This window comes from Diorhabda sublineata, chromosome 2 (genome assembly GCF_026230105.1).
Source record: "Diorhabda sublineata isolate icDioSubl1.1 chromosome 2, icDioSubl1.1, whole genome shotgun sequence".
Taxonomy (NCBI): domain Eukaryota; kingdom Metazoa; phylum Arthropoda; class Insecta; order Coleoptera; family Chrysomelidae; genus Diorhabda; species Diorhabda sublineata.
In genome coordinates this window covers 22,125,270-22,147,719 of record NC_079475.1, presented here as the reverse complement: position 1 = coordinate 22,147,719, position 22,450 = coordinate 22,125,270, and the positions used below count along the sequence as shown (strand labels likewise).

The following is a 22,450-nucleotide window of genomic DNA, read 5'->3' as shown; positions in this document are numbered from 1 at the left end:
GTTCATTAATAATTCAATTTAAGTTTAGGGTATTCCATTGTTTGCATAAAATAATGCAAAATGCAGTTTTGCAAATTTGCAAATTTTGTTATCCATCTGCTTTTACGAAAAAATTCAAGATGATTTATCTTAAATATCCGAGAAAATAATTAAATCGACTATTCACCTTATATCCAGAGATTTTCGGTATAATAATTGGAGCAGTATAAATAGATCATATTAAAATGATTTATGTCAAATGGCAATGCTACATATTTGCTGCTTACAGCAAGTTGAAATTTTTGGAAACGTTGCTGATATTCATATATAACCACTGTTACATTGTCCGACGCGCATTTCGTAAACTCGAAAAGAGGTCACTAAGCTATCTTGTTTATTAAAACTTGTTTTTTGCAAAATTCGATATTATGGAAACGAAATAACTAATGTTAAAACTTACAGGCTATTCTATAAAAATATATAAGTTTTTATCAATATGAATGACCCAAAATAATTTGGAAATATGCTTCTTTGTGTATTTTGATTAATTTTAAGTGACATTAATTAAAGTTCGACCACTATTTGCCAATCTCTTACTAAGCCGCAAATACGATTTATGTCTATACCCGTTGTTGATGTATTGGTGAGTTACTGTCGCCATGTCAATCAGAAAGTGACATCGACAGTGAAGTACATCAGTTGTTCCGTTTGTACATGCTTAAAAAGCTCGATTTGTCGAAAGCCACCTGCTGATGAAGCGGTAATGAATATGGAGATGAGAGTATATAGTGTAGACTTTTTAACGATGGAAGGGCTAATATTCGTTATGAAGAATGACCTAGAGTCACTAATGTAGAGTTGTCACAAATAGTTAATGACGAAAATAGGAGCTTCACGATTGACGAGCTTCATCAGAAATTTGCTCTTTTTCAAGATCGATATTTTATCACGTTTTTACGTTTGGTAAATGATGACATGTGAAAAGAAACTGTTATTAACTGGTTCAACGGTCAGGCGCATAGCTTTTTCATAATGGTATTCAGAAGCTGATGGCATGATTTGAGGAATGTTATTGGCTATTATGTTTAAAGTGAAAAAATGTTCATGACTAAGATTTCTTCGATTCCATCACAAAACTTTTTCTATTTGAAAAAATATCCCATTTTGAATTTGGCTTTCACTGTTTACATATCGGCATTAAAAATAGTCGATAGAAGTTGAGATTGATGCGACAAGACAAACATCTGAATTAAAAACCACTGTAATTTTCTTTACCAAAATTCTTTCGTATATTTTGAATGGTTTTATCCAAAATTGCTACAGTGGTTCTAACAAACATATTTTTTAATTTGGTATTTAATTTGTCCTATTCCTACTCTTCAATGAAATTAAATATATACAAAAGCTACAACTTTATATTGCAAGTGCAGCACACGTTAATTTCTTTTTCGTTTCTATGTTAATGACCCTGGTGCTGCAAAATCCAGCGGTTGTTCCGCAATATTGATTACATAGTATTAATTAAAAACGAATATAAATCATAATATACATTTCTCTACAATCCATTCTTTTCTTCTTAAGTTGTAAATATTATTACTACTTTCATTTTAAAATGTCGAGAATACTAAACAAAAAATATTGATTCCAAGAAAATTGTCAGATTTCAAAATAGTATCCACTATTTTCCACCTGTTTGTCATTTTATTATATATTTCACCTTGTAAAATCAGATTATACTGGAAGGGAACATGAAAAATGTGCAAGATTACAAAACTAGTTTATACAAAATAATCCATATACTAAGAGGAGAAAATTGTGGTTTTAAATATCACTTCCGCACTACAAAACGGTTTACCAGCTAACTCTTGACAAACATTCCACTAGAATAAACAAAAATAAAATCCAATTATTAGCTAAAATAATATACCTAATACAGATTAGAAGCGATCTAGCTTCATGAAAGCTCTAGAATGTTACTAACGCGAAGAAGGCTCTTTTCAAATTGGCCGTCTATATGAAAAATTTGAGGAAAGGACTTGAAAAAAAATTACAATAAGAGGAGTGCATTACGGAGGTAATTGCACTGCACGAATCGGAAATTGCAGTTTATATTGGCCTAGAAACATAAAAGAGGGCTTTTAATGTTGTTAACGTCTGAAAATGTCATATATACCATAAGCATACAATATGTACAAAAAAATGAATGTCATGTTTTCAGGTCACTATCTGGAACAATTTTTTCCAATTGTTTTCTATTTTCAACGGTCAAGAGTGATTAATCTGTCATCTTTATGCATTTGGTAGCAATGTAGCTTTTGTTTTTACAAAAAAATGTATTATTGGAATAGAAAATCACAGAAGACACTCCAAAGAATTGTGCAATTAATTACGACCATGTACGATAAGCGAAAGTTCATGACTTTGCCTAAAAACAGAGGCATGTTCTTAAAGACAATACGGATGCTCCAAAACTACCAGATATCTAGAAAGACTGGACGTTCAATATGGAAAAGCAAAAACTGGAAAGACTCAAAACTATGTGGAATGTATACCATAACCATACCATATATACCATACCATAACAATATTATTTTAATCTCATTCATTAATATTCATTTCCAATAATTCTTGATTTGCGACGAGACGACGCCAAAAAAATATTTTTTGTTTTATCCTACGAGATGGAATGGAATGGAGTTGAAGTTACGAAGTGGTTAAAAAACTATACCAATGAAGAATTTTTTTGCTTGTAACTATATGAAATTAGTACCTATATTGAAATATTCATGTATATTTTCTTTAGTATTTTCTGTGGTACGTGTGGGGCGACGAGCTAATTTTAAAACTACAAAAGAGAGCTGTTAGATATTTAATCGCACTAAACAGGAAGAATCACTGCAGGGACTTCTTTAAAAGATTAAAAATTCTGATCCTTCCTTCCTTATTCATCTTTGAATCCATTTACCTAATTCGTCAGCACAACCTTTCCCTACCTATTCCACGTCAGAATTAGTTAAGGGTTCAATATTTTACAATATTAAAAAAATGCCAGCTGACAATTGAATTCAAATTCCGGGCATGCTACATACTGGTTTAATTTTTGCTATGGACGTATATAAGATTTATATACTAATTATCGCCTATTACTATTACCTATAATTTTGTTACTCATGTTCTTCTGTATATTAAAATTTTATTTACTTGTAGTTTTATTTAGTTATTTTTATGTTTGTTTTTGTTTTTACAAGCTTTTATCTACAATTGTAACAATTTTTTGACAATAAAGCATCTCTCTCTCTCTCTCTCTCTCTCTCTCTCTCTCTCTCTATAGGCAAGTTGGTTGTTTGTTATATATGTAGTATGAGTATGTTTGGGACTGATTAACATCATACCTCACTGTTGAAATATTTCAATTTTAATTAATCAATATTTATATCAACGTCAATTTGATATAATTTTTTTTATTTCATATTTCTTAGACCTTTTGATATATCAATGCATCTTAATGTTCTTGATTTTAGGTGTCTTCTGTTTTAAAATTAGTTTTTTTAATTATTTTAGGAAATAAAATTTGACGTTTCGACTTTTCTTTAAGTATTTATCGAAATATATTTTGATAATGTTGTTTCTTTCATACTATTCATTGATAGTTAGGAAGTTGAGTCAATACATTACATTTTTGAGACCTTGTTATTTGTTAAATTAGATATTGTTAATCAAAATTTACTGCAGTTTCGAATACACAGACATATTATTGACATAAGGCTAGTGTTTAGGAAACTCTAGGGCAGCTGTTACGCTTTATGCAGAAAAGTTTCCTCGAAGAAACTTACAAAGTAGAAATATATGTAGAGCCTTTGAACGACGTTGTCGTTCTCTAAGGCCAAGAACAACAAGAACCATTAAAAAATATGATTTTAAATTTAGTTGGTCAAAATTCAAAAGCTAGAGTAAGGAGTGTGGCAAGACAAACAAATACGTCTTCTTCATGTACTTGGGGAATACTTAAAGAACAACAGCTACATCTTTATTATTACAGACAAATCCAAGAGCTCTTACCAGACTATCTACCGATTAGACTGGATTTTTGTCAAACATTTTACCTTGAATTGGATTTTTCTTAAATATGTTCTTTTCAGGGATGAATTCACTTTTACACGGCATTTAAAGTTAGTTTTTGGGTAGCAACTTTAGATAACAAATTAATGAGTCATCACATTTTACCTGGAAATTTAAATGGTGATATGTATCTGGATTTGTTAAGAAATAACTTATTGGAGATATTAGAAGATTTAACAAGCGAAGATCTCTATTTTTATGTAAGATGGAGCTTCAGCGCATTTTGATAGAAGGTATCGTAATTGGTTGAGTAACCAATTACGAATCGATAGATTGGTAGTGGTGCAGAAGCTCTGATTTTAATAAGTTTGATCGTATCATAAAGAAAAAGTTTATTCTACAGAGGTAAATTCACCTCAAGAATTAAGACGAAATTCAACGTCACTTTAATGACTTCATAGCTGACTCCCAAGATTAATGGATTCTCTATAAAAAAGGATAGTGTATTCATGAAAATGTGAACACTTACTGTAATTTTCTTGTGATTTTTGTTCAATTAATACATTTATCATTACTTCATACCACTATTGGGCTTTACTTCTTTTTCTTCTTCTTAAGTTAGGACTAGGTCCTGTATTTTCATCAAGGGTTTGCCAGGAGTAGTTGGGATGCTGAGGACCAGCTTTCATACCACCTTATAGGTGGTCGTCCAGGAGGTCGAGTTGTGTCTTGTTTCTTTTCCTTTGCAATTTTTGCTAACCGTTCATTTGGCATTCTGTCAACATGGTCTCCTTGCCCATCTTACTACATCCTGAATATGGTTTTACTACATAATATTCAAATCAAAATATTATGAAAAAGGTACACAATACCGAGTTTTATCAAGAGTAACTTTTTGGTGTGAAATTAAACGATGTTTAATTTCACTTGATATTTTGCTTAACTAATCTAATATTGAAAAAGTTATGTTCAATACTACTTGGTATGAACCATGTAACTAGCGCCCTCTCTGTTAGTCAGACATAAAAACAAATCCATTTTTGGCCTTCTGGTTTGATCCTTTGTAAGGTGTTTTTGGTAATACCAGTTGCTGCTAAAATCCTTTCCTTATAAAAGCATATCTATATATACCAGCCTGTAATTCTTCAATGGCATTTTCTAGCCCATCTTCGGCTTCTTTATTCATAAATTGGAAGATATTATTAACAATTTTCCTCGTCTGGCTATTTAGAGCATTTCCTTTAATGCAAATTTTCTTGGGAGCCATTTAAATACACTTAGAATTCACTTGAACTCACTAAATAAAATAACTATACGACCTCCGTCCCTGCTTGTAACAAGACTAAAACATGTGAGATTCTCCTGTGCAACCGGAATAAACTAACGAGTGCGCAAACTAAGCGGTGCTGCCTGATGTATCAAAGTTATCGTGGTCGACCTCTATCAGCTTCCAAAACTTAGTCTCATAAAATTTGGCAAAATCGTAAAAATGTGTATTCAACGTTCTTTATCTTGAATATGGATGGAGTTACGAACATTTTTTACTGAGCAAACTCAAAATAATTGTCAGTTTTGTATCTATCCTAAAGACGGGATCACCTTTTTTGAAACACCCTGTATATATATTTATAAATTACTTGAATTTCTTATTTCTTAGACCTTTTGATATGTGTATGCTTCTAAAAGTTCTTGATTTTAGGTCTCTCCTGATTTTAAATTAGTTTCTTTCTAATTATTTTATTATTATTATTAAAATTCCTTGAGCGCTTAGATTGATTTCATGTTATCTCAATTTAACGTTTTGCTTTTGACTAAAAACAATATCAAAAGACTTATGATCAAAAATGTTTAAAAATAATTGATAAATATGATATAAATGTGACAAAAATTTTGTTAAAATTATTTTTTTAAATGTCAATATATATATATATATATATATATATATATATATATATATATATATATATATATATATACATATATATTGATATGAAATTTTATTAGGACCCATCTGATAAAACATGTTTTTTATGGCTGACGTTCTAACGGCACTTAATTGAATAAGAGAACAACAACAAAGTTTTTAATGATAGGAAGTATGTGAAAAGAAAGTTAAATTAATTGCCAGAACAAAATATTAAATAACGATTAAATAATGATATGCGAAATCATTAGCTTACATCTAATAAATTCATTAATATTTCAAGCATGCAACTTTTAAATTTAATGTAATCTATGAATATATACATATTTGTTATTGAGTTCGGAATATTTTGTTCAAATCCATTCAGTCAAAAGTAAACTCTCGAGTCGTTCTCAATGTCTATATCATTGGTCAATAGCAAAGCTCCTCAACCTTTTTAACAATCAAGTCAAACGAATCAGATCTCTTTGGTAGGTCAGTTACAGTTAGTATTTTCGTCTCATTCAAATTTTATAAAATAATATCTACAATTGCGATTAACTGTACCATATAACATGAACGTGGCTTCATGGAAAAATGCAATCTTTCAGAGAGAGATCAGTTTTCTGAGTAGATGTACAGGGGTACATTGTTAGTGGTACCTACTACTGTTCATTGGACATAGTTAAATCTTACAAAAATTTAGCGACAATAAACACCTTTCACTAATGACAACGAGAATCTTTTTCATTTTCTACATTGTACAAGGATTTGCACCAATATTCAAAGAACTTGTTTTCCACTCCGACGGAGGTAACTTTTGAATGCAAAACGCAAAAATGGCTTCTTCTAGATAATAAAACCGTTTACCTAGCAGTTCGATTTCGATGTGAATGACTCATCAACTGAACCTTCTGGTTGTTTAAATATGGAATTGTTTCAGCAGTGATACTAAAGCATACTTCGACTTTTTACAAATTTCTATACTAACTACTTTTAAACAAATGGTTGTGTACCAATCAGAGTTGACTGTCTTAGGTCATTTTAACCCCACTGTTCCATGTAACCAGTAATAATATGCAACTATTTGCTTCAAATTGCTTCTTCCTTGTAATCTTTCCTTGTTTTGTCTTGTGTTCAAAGACAGCTTTATTTCGTGCATGGTTCTGATTTCTTATAATGAAGAATAATCAGCTGTGAGATGTTATAGACATTTTTTGATGCACGTTTAATAAATTTCTATGCATCATCTCACGCAGACCTCATAATTTCAGTTTCGTAGAGTGTAGTATTAATTTATAGAGTTCATTGGTGCACTCTTGTGATATACCACGTCAGTTTACTGCAAGTAACACTAACCGTACTGAAATTAAAATCTTGTTGAGATTGTGTTTATACCAAAAATGTCAGTATAAATAGGAACCCTCGGGATATGGTTATGAAAGCCTGTAATTTTTTTCCAAGCTCTCTGAATTCATTTAGTCTATGTATTCTGATTATAATATTCACATTATGCAAAAAAAGTAAATCTACTTTTAACTTATTATTTAGATAAATGACTTACGAGAACGAATAAACTAGTTTGTTATTTTGTTAAGCAATATTATGTTTCTAATTGTTTTTCAACAAATTAAATAATTAAAATAATTCTACTTTCCCCGTGAGTGCCGGTTATTAAATATGGATATAATAATCACTAACATTCTTCTTTGATTCGGACATTAATGGCTATTGAATTCGAGACCGTCCCTGAGATTGATAAGTGCAACGATGCTATCGGCAACGGTACTATCTACACACCTTGTACCCCTCCATTAATTTAAACGTACTTGAAGGAGAAGTTTTCTCTAAACCCACCAAATTATTTTACAAATACACTTTCCGATCAATTCTTAAGATCATTCACTTGCCATAAACCACCGAAAATTCAGCTCAACTTACCCTAAGACTATTTTCAATAATTTCTCAAAAAATTTTTGAATTGTTGAAAACTTTGTTGTTCCTATAGTATTTTATTCAGTGGTTTATAGGATATGTTAATAAAAAAATAGTAAATCTACTTTTTATTATAGTTCAATAGTGGTATAATTAAATGGAATTTTTATAAAAAGTATTTTGATAACCTGTTATGTGAGTGAAAAATACGCAAAATTCGGTAAGCTTTTTATTAATTTAATTTCCTTATTTTCCAAATTACCAAGATTTTACATTGTTATAATTGTTTAATATTTCACCAACGTACAATTGTTGATCAAATACTGCATCTTATATAAATCCCTTGACTCGTCTTCCGAATATTCATTGCGTTGACACAAAAGTGAGGCTCAATAAAACAAAACTTTCATTTGTAATATGTGCTCTGCACAAAAGTCTAATTTATAATACAGAGAAACGACAATTAAAGTTTATTCTTTTACCTTCCAATTACTTTATTCCTCTTTTTTAGTTAACAATATTCATTAAGAACTAAATAAACAGATCTTGGTATACGAAAATATAGGATGTGAAAATAAAAGTTAACAGCAATGATATTAGTTTCAAAAACTGAAAAAAACGCTATAGCCAACCAAAAATAATTTTCAAATAAGAGTAGAGTAATCAATGAAAGGTTTCATTTTATTGTAAAAAAGTGTAAGGTGCTTGATATCCATTTTATTAATCACTTTATTTGAATTCTTAAAAAATTATTTTCAAATTTTTATTATGGTTTGCTATTTAACCGTGATTTCTAAGTTTCTTAAACTATTACCTATATTTAATCAAAATCCATATATTACATATTACAGGATTTTCAGCTGGATAATTTGATGTTTGGTATTCAACTATTAATAATAGAGATCAGGGAATGACTCTTTGTTTCACAATATTTTTTAATCTTTTTATCCCTACAACCTTCGAACTAATAAAAACATGTGGATTCACTGTTTTTTTAATAGAAAATGAAAAAATATAAAGATCAAGCCTTAAATTTAAATTACAAAGAAAATAACTACCTGTATGGGTAATATTTGCTAACAAAATCGAGCTTTTTTGGTTTTTCCGGGCTCATTTCTATAATAACAATATTCCCTTCCGTTGCTACGTACAAACTTTATAGGTTAATTACTTCCAATTTTCTCCAAAACCATTTCTGCTGAAGTAACTTTTGATATAAAGTACAAGAGATAATCCTTCAATTCATGTGAGAAGCAGAAATAACTGCATTTGTCAAGTGACACTTTGCAGTAGGAGTTGTATTAAGGCTGTGATATTCAAACGAAGTTTTCAAGTTCACGATTTAAGTTTATGGTTTGAGAGAATCCAAAAGGAGATATCCAACAATCTAGGAATGCGAGTTACAATATCTACAGCTATATTCTGCAAAGGAACATCGAGTAAACGATCAAGAACAGTGTAGGAATATCGATAAAACATGCAGATGGATGTTGACCTTTTTCTAATGCGATATCCATGACCGGACATAGTGTGTTATACTCTGTACTTATCATAGATAGAAGGAGACACTACGACGATCAATAAGATCGGTGTTAATGTAAGGAAATGTGTATGTTGTAGTTTCAAAATCTCCAAGAGGAGTGAAATGTGACGAGACATTTCAGATCGCTTACAATCATTGCCGGAGCCCAATCTTGATAGTCTTCGTTAATGGAAGGCAACACAAATTGGTCGTTATTTAACCTCAAAGTAAGCAAAACGGAGCATTGGTTCTGAGATGACTCAAATTGTACAAATAATTGAAAATATCACCATGAAACAGCTGAGAAATTCATCGCGAATAATAAATAAAACATTTCTTTCATCATATTTGAAGTTGATTTTTACTGCGCTTTCCGTTTTCAAAACAAAGTATTGCTTACACATTTCAAAAATCAATTATTACCTTCCCCGTCAATTGCTTGGCACACATTTAGTTAAACACATCAAATTTCGTACAGCACAGCTATAAGACCTGTCAGGCAAAGTGCAGAAAAAGTTACTAAAAATAATTATGGTTATCAAAGATAACTAAAATGAAAGAAATATCCTATATACAATTCAAAAAAGTTAAAATATTCTTAGAAATTCACAAAAAATGTTTCCAACTAACTAACGTGTTATTTAAGATTCAACATATTGCAAATAACAAAAATTTCCACGTGAATTTTATAATGATTTTGTTTAAATGTAAACTGTTGTAAAGGATTTTTCTGAAAGTTTTTCATGCGAATATTGTGGTACACGCATTTCTCATCCAGTTTCCTTCTAAACAAACAAGAGGAGAGAAAGTGAAAGTTGATAAATAACTCATTACCAGCATTACGTGATTATAAGCTGTTATTGGTTTGTTGATTAAAGGAATGTCGGAATAATAAATGTTGTTGAACTACTACTTTTTACAAAGATTAATTGCTCATGTAGTAATATGGAATGTACTTCCTCTTCCGATTGAATACTTTTTCTACTTAACAAAGATTAAATTGAAATAAGAGATTAATACGAGGGACACCGCTGATTTTTGTAAAATATGTTATATAAAATAATGATTTTGTTTCGAAAATAATCTTATATATACAGTATATACTATGACAAATGAGACACAAAATTCGGACAATGAACTTTAGAAATAGAGAAATTATTATTTTTGATTTCTTAAGTTGCATTTGTACGAGGTGTGCTAGCAAAACCATCGATGATTCCACGACTGAAAACATTTATGGAATATTTAAATCTTCTCTGTCGTGGTTATCTCAATGTCAAAAACTGTGTTGAAACGTTCCTCTATTCGGAACATTCTTAATTTTATTAGCAAAATAGAAAGGTAACTTGATATTTTGACATTTGAAAGTACTGCCTCTGGCTAGCTATGCAATTATCCTGACGTTGAATCCATGACTGGAAGCAGGTCTGCAAAGAATCTTCTTCTTTGTCGTGGCCTTTCAATACTAGAAATAAATTCAACGCGTTCACCTCTCAGTACATTTTTTATTTTGGGAAAAACTTTGAAGTCACATGGTGCTAAATTTGAGGAGTAGAATGGATGTGGACAAACAAGAAGACATTTAGCAAACAAAGATTTTCGAATTAAAAATGACTAATTGCACGGGGCGTAGTCATAATGAGAAAAAAAATCCATTTTTCAGATTTTTTCCTTCGCATATCGTTTCTTAAACGTTCAAGTACCCCTATCGCTTATTTTAACGAACAAATTTTGCCACATTTCATTTGTTTCTGAAGTCGAGGTACGTTACTCACCGTATTTTTCTAAAATGCCCGATAATTAATATGTCATAATTGGTTTTTCATAACTTGTTTTAAACAGAGAAGAGAAGGAGGAACCCTAATTAATAAGTTGTGCTCTCTCTCTCTATGTTCTCAGTCAGAATAGTAGAATATTCTCTCCAATCGAAGAACTTATTTAACCTCTTTTAAACTCTTTTAACTCTTTTATGAACACTCATTTCTTCCATTACGTCAGTTAAATAAATCGTGCCATCGCTTTTTACATTGATAGAAAATTTATTGATTATTCTGTATTATTAAACAGAATAATTCTAGTCATAGTAGCAACAGAATGACTGTTAAAGAAATTGATATCCTATTCAAATTAAACAATCAGGTAATAAGTATAAATTTACATAAAACTTAACTGCGCACTCTATATTAGTCTGCTTCGTTATTGACGCTTGCCAAAGTAGCTAACCAAAGTATCTCGAGCAGGTCAGTATCTTCAATGTAGATTGTACTTCGCACTGCAAATGTTTCGATTGTTGTTTACTAGGCACTAAATTTGAATGCAACAATAACGACCCAAGAATATTTGAAATTCCAGTAACAACTGAGAGCATCTTTGAAAGGCAATCATTTTATGCTATTATTGTGAAATATTTTTCTCGTAATGATAAGAGAATTAATTAAATTCAACGAAAAAGAGAATAATCTAAATAAAATGAATCCCAACCAGCTTGAGAAGTTTGTATTTGTAATATCATTTTCACGTGGAAATTATAGATCCTGCTTATTTTAATTATTCATTGTGGGTAATGTGGGCATAATGAAACAAAATAAAATATTAGGTACAAAAAGTGATGTAATAGTGAAGAAAAAGATGTTTTATCAAGCTTAAACTATAATTAAAACATTGGCTGAAATAAAAAATAATGTTGTTTTGATTCCCCATATATACAAAGGGCTAAATTATGAACTAAGTCAAAAAGTTGAAATTTTTTTAGTTGACAATATAAATTCAAGTTTAGGGGTGATGCTAGTAAAATATGAATAGAAATAGTAATTTTTTTATGCACAAATGCCAGGCGGGAAACAAATTCTAAGCTGAATTCTAACGAAAATTAACTGCTAACCCGTCTACTAAAAATACGATGAATATATTCCCGTTAAGAACGAGACAGGTTGACTTTATCTATTCACACTATGCCATTTCAGATTGCAGTACGAAGGAGGTTTGAATAAGCTATAGATTAGCTTCATCTTTCGAAGGTCTCATTATTATAATGTACATGTTTTCTTATTCAGAATCTAATTTGTGCAGAAAATGACTTGGGTGTAGCTTTCTATAAAAATAAGTATCACGTTTTCAAGGAATTGCTATCCAATTTTTCTTGTGATGTGTATAAAGGAACGTAGTTGTTTTTTTTTCATCGGAAAATGCTTAAAATTTGGTTAAAATAGACAGGCATTATAAAAAATACCTATCTCTATACATTTTGAGTACGATGGATTCGAGTGTGAAATATATTCGATTAAAACACATAATGGTTAATCATTATGTATTCGTAATTAAAATATAAGAGAAATTAACGAATTCTGTTAATAATTTGCGAATAAAAAAACAGAGTAGTCCGATATACCCAAAAGAAACCGTTATACTTTCTTCCATCAAGCAATTGACACTTTTAAGTAACTGCACTTAAAAATAATTGATATGTACATTCATATTATTTTTGACTAAATGGTATGTAAATAATGAAAAAAAAAAATATACGCGCCTTAATTTGGAAGAAAATGAGGTTGTTAAGAGAAAGTGATTCAAGAAAGTACCGTTCAATGGAGATGCGGATAATGGTACTTGTTAAAAATAGTAACCGATTTGAATTAAAATGTTTTCTAAATTTCACTTTCGATTTCAACGGACAACTATCATAATTTTGATTTATATAATAATTCGAATGCATAGAATTTCGCTTCTGGATATTACATGATAATTTATTGATGTTCATGAGAAAACAAGTTTAAATATCGAAGATGTCATTTGTAGATTTCGTTAGAATTCTCACTGAAATGAACATGGTTTTGTTCATAGGAAATTGAAGGTTATTTCTAGAAAAATTCAAGATCAAAATTGCTACCGAAATTAATGTAATGTATTCAAAAGTTTTAGAACATAGATAGAACACAGATGATGCTTTAAATTTTGAGAAAAAAAGAGAGCTACAGGTCATTCAAAAAAGATTTTATTTATGTTCAAAGTAAACACCACCTACATCAATTCACTTTTGTAACTAATGTTTCCACGACTTGAATTCCTTCATCTATCTTATCATGAAACGTAAGCCTTTCTACCCTTGCGGATGTAAAGCGTGTGTTAAGTCAAACTGTAACGTAGTATCACTTCTCCAAATTCTCCTCCATTATATTCCGTCTCAATCCATTCTACTCAATATTTTTTCGGCTGCTAGCTAGCTTTCTCATTTCATTTTTTTGTTATTCTTCCTTTTTGTGTTTTTTTGTTGGTCTTGTTTCGAATACTCTTTCTACCACTATGTTTTCTCCCATTCTTGTAACATGTTCGAACCATCTTATTCGAATCATCTATATTTTTATTTCTTCCGGTTTCTCTTTCTTTGCAAGGAGGGTATTTTTATAACTTCTTAAAAGTCTTGTAAATTTTAAAAATATTGTGGCATGCGTTCCTAAAAATGGCCGGAAATATCGCGCATACCAGTTTTATTGTATACGGACTGATATAAGCCTCCAATTACATCATTTCACTCTTATATAACAATAAAAAATGTTATTTATATCTTGAATTTAAAGTTGTAAAAGGATAAATAGAATCGAAGGAAATATAGGAAATGTTTTTCCGAGCTCATTTTTATTTCAGTTCATTAAAATATTGTAATCAATTTATTAATTTAAGATAATATAATAAACAATTGCTTATACTAAAGTAGAACATAATTATTATCATTCATCTAAACTATCATCATCACAATTATAATGTTTTTCATCCTCTGATTCGTCACATTCTTCATTATGTTCATGTTGACTCAGAATTTCTTCAACTTTTAGTGGTGCCGCTGGACTGTTATACTACTGGTTCAAGTTTATGATTTACCGTGAATTGCCATCCAAATTCGGTTGGACCATACAATTGATATTGATACAAAATGGACAGTATCAAAATATTTTACATTAATAATAAAGGAAAAACAGATATTATACAAAGATTTTCGAATGAAATGTATAATGGACACAATAGTGATGTAAATGCTACAAGATTTGTATTATTTTTGAAGTTCTTTGCAAGTACAAGTGACAAAGAAGAATTTTATAAAGGCATAATTCTAGTAACATTCCGCGGTGCTAGAAAGCACCGCTATTTTCGTAAATAAAATGTGGCTAATGTTACGGAACCAAAAAATCATAAACTCGAACCATTGGCCCAGAGGCACAATTAAAAGCTGAAGAAATTCTGAGTCAACATGAAAATAATTAAGAATGTGACGAATCAGAGGATGAAAAACATTATAATTGTGATGATGATAGCTTACATAGATCTTAGATCTGCTTTAATATAAACAATTGTTTATTTTATTATCTTTCTATTTTTTTCATACTTTCGGCAAATAAATTGACGCTTACCGAGGGCATTTTGTTCCTCTAATTAATAGCTGTCAATTTATATAAAAAATTTGCAATTCCGCGATCACGGGTGTTTTGAGATTGCCTGCTTCCGGACTATAAATTTAATTGCTTACACTCATACTGTACTACGAAAGAAAACTGATTTTTTTTCGCCATTGTTAGTGAATTCACACACGGTTTTCCTGCCGGGAAAGAATATAATAAAATGATATGTATGTTTCATCAACCGTTACTATTTCATGAAGAATATCATGCCTACCTTTATTTAACATTTCTTACGTTTCTCGCTCTGCCTTTTGGAAATCGTTAAGGGTGTATGGCACCTAACTAGTACCAATTTTTTCATGAAGGTGATCAAATAAAAGTAAATTTACTGTTGCAGATCCAACACCAAGAGTTGTCTTTATCGTTTGAAAGCTTCTTATTGGATCTTCTTCGAATATACTTTCAATGATCTTAATATTTCTATCAGTAACTGTAGAATATGATCTATCACTGCATGTTACATCACCAAGCGATATTTGTCCTCTTTTAAATTAGTTATATCAGGGAAACACAGTTGCTTGTGAAAGAGTTTCAGTACCAAATTCGCGATGTATCAGTGACTCTTGTTCATTTATATTGACCTTGAACTAATAGTTGATCATAGCGCTCATTTATTCTCTTGGCAAATTCATATTTCGGTGGCAAATTGTATGTACCACTAGGTAGTTTGTCATAGTAGCGATTAAAATACAGTTAGAGCTTACTACTTAAAGATAGAGAATGCGGAGTTACCAGATCTGACTCTTGGAGAATAAGAGTGAGCAATTTTAATCAATGAGTATAAAAAAAGATCTAATTAGCAATAGAGCAGCAAAAAATGCGTGTCAGTATTTTTTTCTATTCCAAGAAATATTGAAAAGAGTGGAAATTTTTGGCATTTTTCTTTGACATAGATTATCCACTATAATTTTTGAGTACGATAGAAATTCTAACAATGTTCAACTAATCAAAATTGATTTTTCTCACCCTCTTAGTAATGACTTCAAATATTATATATTACTTTTAATAATACTGGGAAACGGCGTTAATGAAGTTAAAGTTGAAATATGGGCTACAGAAAGAAAGAAACATTTCCCAATATATAATTTAAATTAAATAATAATACTAAAACACCATTATGAAATCTAAATAAATCAAGGCAACTGGTGACGAACTAAACGTTTAAATTCATTTTTTATGCAAGCGTTTAGTCTTTGAAGAGTATATTAAACAGCAGTATCAAGTTCTGTTCTTCATATATTCGCATATCGTTCTCTCCGGATCTTATTGTCGTTTCGAATAGGTGGCTCAGTTGCCAAAACAAACTCTCTAATTTCATCCAGAGATGGAAGTATGATTACCTAGCTGGCCAAAAAAGTGGCTTCCATATCTGTTATATCTGTCAGATATGCATCATCTTAAAACATCTCAGAATGGAAGATAAATAAAGATTATATTTAAATTGTTTGAATAAATTAAATACATATTATTAAAAAAATATAATTTTAGAATCAGTAACAGATTGATTTTTTTAATTTTTTTTTTTTTCGTTTTAGATATTAATATAGAAATCAAAACAAAATGGCACTTGTGATAAACTCAACACAGACCCTAGTTAGCCAGGCCTACGATTATTATGCATGGACATTATCGTTGTCAGGTGAGTAATAATCTATTCTGTAAGTTCTATACCTATTTAAAAATACTTTCGTTGATAATAATTATTCACACTACATAATATTTTAACAAAAGCATTTCCACTGAAATATATAATTGTAGGGCTTTGTAGAAACTATGCTCCTTGGTAGATCACCAATCAACTGATTAAGGATCTTAACCCAGAACGAACTTTTATCAGAACTTCTTCTAACGTCGCGTTCCGTTTTGGATCAAATATTCAAATTTAAAACTCAACCTACAGCAACCTTTGATTTTGTTCCATTATGTTTCGTACATAACTTTGTAACTTAATTTATCTTTATCTATGTATATAGAATAGATTTTAAGTGTTATACATCATATATGAAGGGACTACCTTTTCCCTTTAAATGTTTAAAAAATAAAAACAACTGTTATAGGATTCGGATTACTTTCCAACCATCATTGATTTAATCCAAGTATAATTCTCTCATAGAAGAGATAAAGAATGACGTAGGGATGATACTAGTTGATCTCTAATTGATAGTTTACTAATTCAATCCGCTGTGAGAAAGATATTTTTAAACTCACGACATATTCTAGAAAAAAAAAGGCTGCTATCTGTTTCCCCTCTCCACTTTACAATGCCGGTCGATTTAGAATTGAATCGTACCTTTTTATGGAATTTTCCAATATTTTACTGAAACATCACAAATAGGACATCTTACAATTAATTGAATTAATTCACTAAAATCATCATTACTTTTCTACCAAACTATTTGATGCGAAGAATAGCATACAATAAATATATGTATATGTTGATTGGCTGCGACTAAACGTTGTACATAGATATGGTCGAAAATAGGTAAAGATTGCCCTCATATTCCAGGCGGTTAGGTCACACTAGATGCCGATGTAATAGTTAACATTTCACAAGTTAAAATGTTTACTTTCAGTCTCTGAAGACGATATCTAACATGTGTCAGACAATGCAATTGAGATTGTTGGTGTAGTGGTAGAATAAACAGTCTTCTCACTACCTTAATCCGTGTGTTTCTTTTTTAAAATAAGATAAAGGCATTTGGCAGTATTTCTAAAGTCCAGTCAGAAAAGACCTAAATTCAAGATAACTGATGTGGTTGATATATAGTACGTTTGTCCTAAACGCGCTCCAGAATATAGTATTGAGAATCACTGTCATTGGGACCTGAAGGAAATTTATGATAACTTGGTGACGATAAACAGAAAAAGTTATCAAATAATTGTTTACCCGCTGGTTGAGGTTATAATTCGATAAAATCAACAAATATATGGGAAAGTTGTAGTTCATAAATGTTGAATATTTTTTGGTTGATACAAAATAATTATAATTTGACATTGGTATTCCCATAAAAATATATATTAACCAGTGATTTGACCTGATTCGTTATTAACATTTAAATACATTTAAAAATTACATTTTCATTATTGCTTGTTAAACTGTATTATTATGATTCTTAAAAAAAACTTTAAAAATTAACATTTTCGATTTTTTGTGAATTTTTAATTGCTGAACAATAAATTTTTGTCTATTGCAAATATCTCAGATTCTATTGCAAATAAGTCAAAAGTTATTCACATCGATTTTATAGAAAATTTTAGTCGCTTCATTTTTTTGGACTTTCTTATATTTTTTCTCGTATTTGAAATATTTTAAAAAGCAGTTCTTAATTATTATCTACGCCCCAAATGAAATAACATTAACTATAAATCATTCTAATGTGCTAAATCAATTGTAGGTTGGCTTTTTTACGCTCTCAATTTCTCAGACTTTCAGGGACTTTAACACTAGTTATCAATCTCAACATACTTATTTTGTTACAGATACACGAACAAAAGGATGGCCCTTAGTAGATTCCCCTGTTCCTACTTTGTTATTCATAGGTTTATATTTTTTCATTGTTTGGATAGGACCTAAAATCATGGCAAACAGGAAACCGTTTAAACTATCGTGGCTACTTGTACCTTACAATTTTTATATGGCAGCATTAAATTTATACATAGCCGTTAGGGTAAGTACGATTGATAAATTCAAAAAATTATATTGAAAAAATTTCTTCCAATAAAAAACACTTTGTTTAAAATGCATTAAAAAATGAAATTTTTATCGTAAATCTTGATACAATCAGTTTCCCTCAGTCCGAGGGCACTTTTAGCTGCTAATCCTTTTATGTGCAGATCCAGTGGGAGTATTTACTCTATTAAACCATAAGAAATGTATAGAAATATCGAATCATTCCATGTCAATGCCTATTATACTTAAAGTTTCTTTTTTTTTCAGTTGCTGACAGCTTCATTTCGTTTAAGATATAACTACTTCTGTGAACCTTGTAGGCAAAAATACTCGCCCGACGAATTGCAGGTAAATTAATTTTCAATTGTAATATATTCTTATTAAAATTGAAGCAAAAAAAACCATTTTCCACATCATACTTTAATTTATATTTACTTTATTCAAAGCAGAGGCGTATGGAATAGCCCAAAATATGACGATTAATCGTACTTTACCTCTTACCAAGCTGCATCCCCGAGGAGTTATAGGGCCTCAAAGTAAGGCTGAAAATTTTGAAAAACATCAAATTAATTTCTTTGCACTCTTTTAATTTGAAAACACCCAGTTTAGTACACTATATAAAAGTGTTAAGGACATTAAGGAATGGTAAGTAAAAGACCATCGAGAATTCTGATTGGTTAACTAGGGATTACCTTGAAATTTATCATAAGTTTTTTATCTGTCAATTGATTAAGAAATTTTATTATCATACTATAGATAACTTATCTTATAACTTTCTCTAAAACTTTGTCATTTTCAAGAAAAAGTCGAATAACCAAAAGCATGTTTTCAACATTGTTTAAAAAGTTACACAGTAGTCAAGAGTCGGCTATGAACTTATACATCAAACTAAAATTTTTAAAATCAACTGACAGATTTTAAACATGGATAAAATGTTAGTCACTACTAATTAACCCCCCAGAATGGTTCGATTGCCTTATGAGTCTTAAACTTGTACGAAATTTGTAGCTTTTAAGTTGAAGGTTTAGAATTTTTGGATCCTACTTTGAGGCCCTGTGCAACTTGGTGTAAAGGTAAATTGCTCTGTATCGGTTATTATATAGGACACCTTATATAATTGAACATAACGTCCTATGAAATATGTTTCCTAAAATATAAACAAATATGAATCATTGCAAAGTAGGCGTTCCAAAGTAAGTTCGGGTAGAGTAAGAGCTACCAGTAAAATATCAATACTTTATTTGCCACATAGAAAACTTTCCATATTTACAATTGATACAAATTTAAACTCTTTATAATACTATTGATGTTTGACAAGTATATTTAATAGTTTCGACAATATTTATAGAACTGTTTTTTAATATTTCAGATTACAGATGCTGTTTGGTGGTATTACTTTTCTAAACTTTTAGAATTCTGTGATACCCTTTTCTTTATATTAAGGAAAAAGAATAATCAACTTTCATTCTTGCACGTTTACCATCATTCCACCATGTTTGCTTTTTGGTGGATAGGAATCAAGTGGGTGCCGAGTGGTTCTAGTGAGTATATATTTTTCTCAAGAATAAAATTAAATATAAATGTTTGTTTAGCATACATATGTAGTATTGAACATATTCGTTCTATATATACTTCCTACCCACAACTTTTGTAAATAAAGCTCAACTCTTTCCCGTACTAGATAATAAAGAATTGATTTGTGGATGTTCCTAACTCATATTACAAATCGTCTCGGCGAACTAAATCTTAAGTTGGAAGGTTTGGGTCAAATTGTTATAGATTTGTATGATTTCTATAAGTTTTTTAAGATAAAACTAAATTTTTCTACGTCCGTTATAATATTCAGGTTTTTTTTATCATTCATTTGCATTCATAAATGATGTAATTTCTGAAAAAAGTACCGTAGCGGTTCATTTTTTCACGCTTTTGCGTTAAAAAAAGTGCCATAACGTGTCATTTTTTAACGCTTTCTTTCTCGTGTCAATTCGTTTCTCCGATAAATTGTCACACTTTTTTTTCTTGATATTAGTTCAAGAAAATCTGTTTTGTGTCTAATTAAAAGGAGTTTAGTATTATTATTAGTGATTGAGAGTAATAGTTGTATGAGGTGTCGTACTAAAAAACGCTTCAGAAATCCTAGTTCTGCTTGATGACTTACTTTAAAAGCTTCATCCATCTACTTCTCATATGCCTCTAAATTTTTTGAGTCGTCTTGCCCATATTGGTACGTTCATTAGTGCGTCAATCAGTTTATTCTTAAATTTAACCTCAATGAGACACTCAAGAAAGTCTTGGAGGTCTTTAAAGTAATCAAATATAATTCATATAATTTACGTATTGTAATAGGTTTAGTAAGAGTCCTTTATGTAACATTTATATTTTTTGTCGTGCCAATGACCAGCCTTGTCGAGGTATGTTAAACTGAAATATTCTATATTATTCAATTTTTTTATTTCTATGACCAAAGTTTTCTTTAGGCGTCAGAAATAGCGGTTTGAAGTACTTTAGACTACATACCTAAATAGGAGCTTATCAATTTTTACGTTTCATGGGCTGTCTCTTGTCTATATAGTATAAATTCATATAATACTCAAAGAGAGTAATGTGTAGTAAAATTGAAGTTTCTTTTAACCAAGCTTTTCTCAATAACTAAATTTCAGATTTAAATCTTAGCGACATTACTAATGAAATGAAAAAGTGATCAAACTTTTTCCTACCACATTTCAAATGATTAACAATATCAGTATTCGAAAACACATATGGAATCTGTTTTGCTATTTTTTAAGAGAAAAAATTTATTGTGTATTATTATAGTATTTTTTTATAAATAACAAAAAAATTTTTCAGCTTTTCTACCCGCTATGGTCAATTCAGGAATACATGTTTTGATGTATTCTTATTATGGACTCTCAGTATTTGGTCCAAGAGTTCATCAATACCTCTGGTGGAAGAAATACCTAACGATATTACAACTGGTAATATACTTTATAGTACTCAAACGAATTTCACATAAACTGTGTTATGAACACATTCACTACTACAAATATAGCCACCCTTAACAATAAATACATTATCTGGAACGCGTTTCGATGATCAAGTGTAATTATGAGTGTTGTAGGCTTAGTAGTGAATAGTGATTGTCCTCAACAGTTTAAGAAATTCTAATTTGGTTGTGTGGTTAATGACAATTTAGTTTGTTTATTAAATTATTAATAACGTGATAACAAAGTTGTCTCAAGGGAATCTGATTACGAACAATAAATAACATATTGTGATATTAGTATATTATTCAATCAGAGATTATATAATGTTATTATTCATGAGGATCATTTGGATAATGTTATTCGTTAAGAACAAACCTAAACTTTATATTATTAATTTTTGTCAACAATGTAATTATAATTAATAGAAATATTACTACAGTTATTAAAAATCTCCAGTGATTTTTAGTGCATTTAATATTTTGGCAATTTGAAAATAAAAAAGTTTGATGAGAACTACTAGTCGTAGTTTTCATCATATATGCGAAACAAACAGAATACAAAATTGAAAATTGCACAATATTGCAACATGTAAAAACGAATCTCATCACTATAGCATCCTAGTACCGGCTATGACGATTGAATTATAATCCATCGAATTATCAATTCAATTATTCAAATGAAAATTGTTAGTAATTCGTAGATTATATGATAGTTGTAGATGAAATACATTTAAATTCAAATGGAAACATTTCAGTTGAAGGTAACAAATGAAAATCTCACTTGTATACCAAGGTATACAATCAAATTTGAAATTTATTAATGAAAGATAAGGGTACATATGGAAGGCAAGAAGTTTCTATAATCTACAATTGATCAAAAAGATAATATCAACTCAATTTGATATTTATGTATTGTTTTCATAATTATTACTTAACATTATAAAGTCCA

At 30.0% G+C, this 22,450-nt stretch overlaps 1 protein-coding gene across 1 annotated transcript in view; it reads left to right on the top strand.

Moving 5' to 3' along the window:
• LOC130440692 (elongation of very long chain fatty acids protein 4-like) overlaps positions 1–22,450 on the top strand; it is a 35,234-nt gene that overhangs the window by 8,401 nt on the left and 4,383 nt on the right. The window contains exons 2-6 of the mRNA XM_056773973.1: positions 16,384–16,487; positions 18,329–18,516; positions 18,786–18,866; positions 19,888–20,059; positions 21,366–21,493. Of these exons, the coding sequence (XP_056629951.1) occupies positions 16,409–16,487; positions 18,329–18,516; positions 18,786–18,866; positions 19,888–20,059; positions 21,366–21,493 (648 nt within the window). The 5' untranslated portion in view covers positions 16,384–16,408. The remainder of the gene's footprint in view (positions 1–16,383; positions 16,488–18,328; positions 18,517–18,785; positions 18,867–19,887; positions 20,060–21,365; positions 21,494–22,450) is intronic.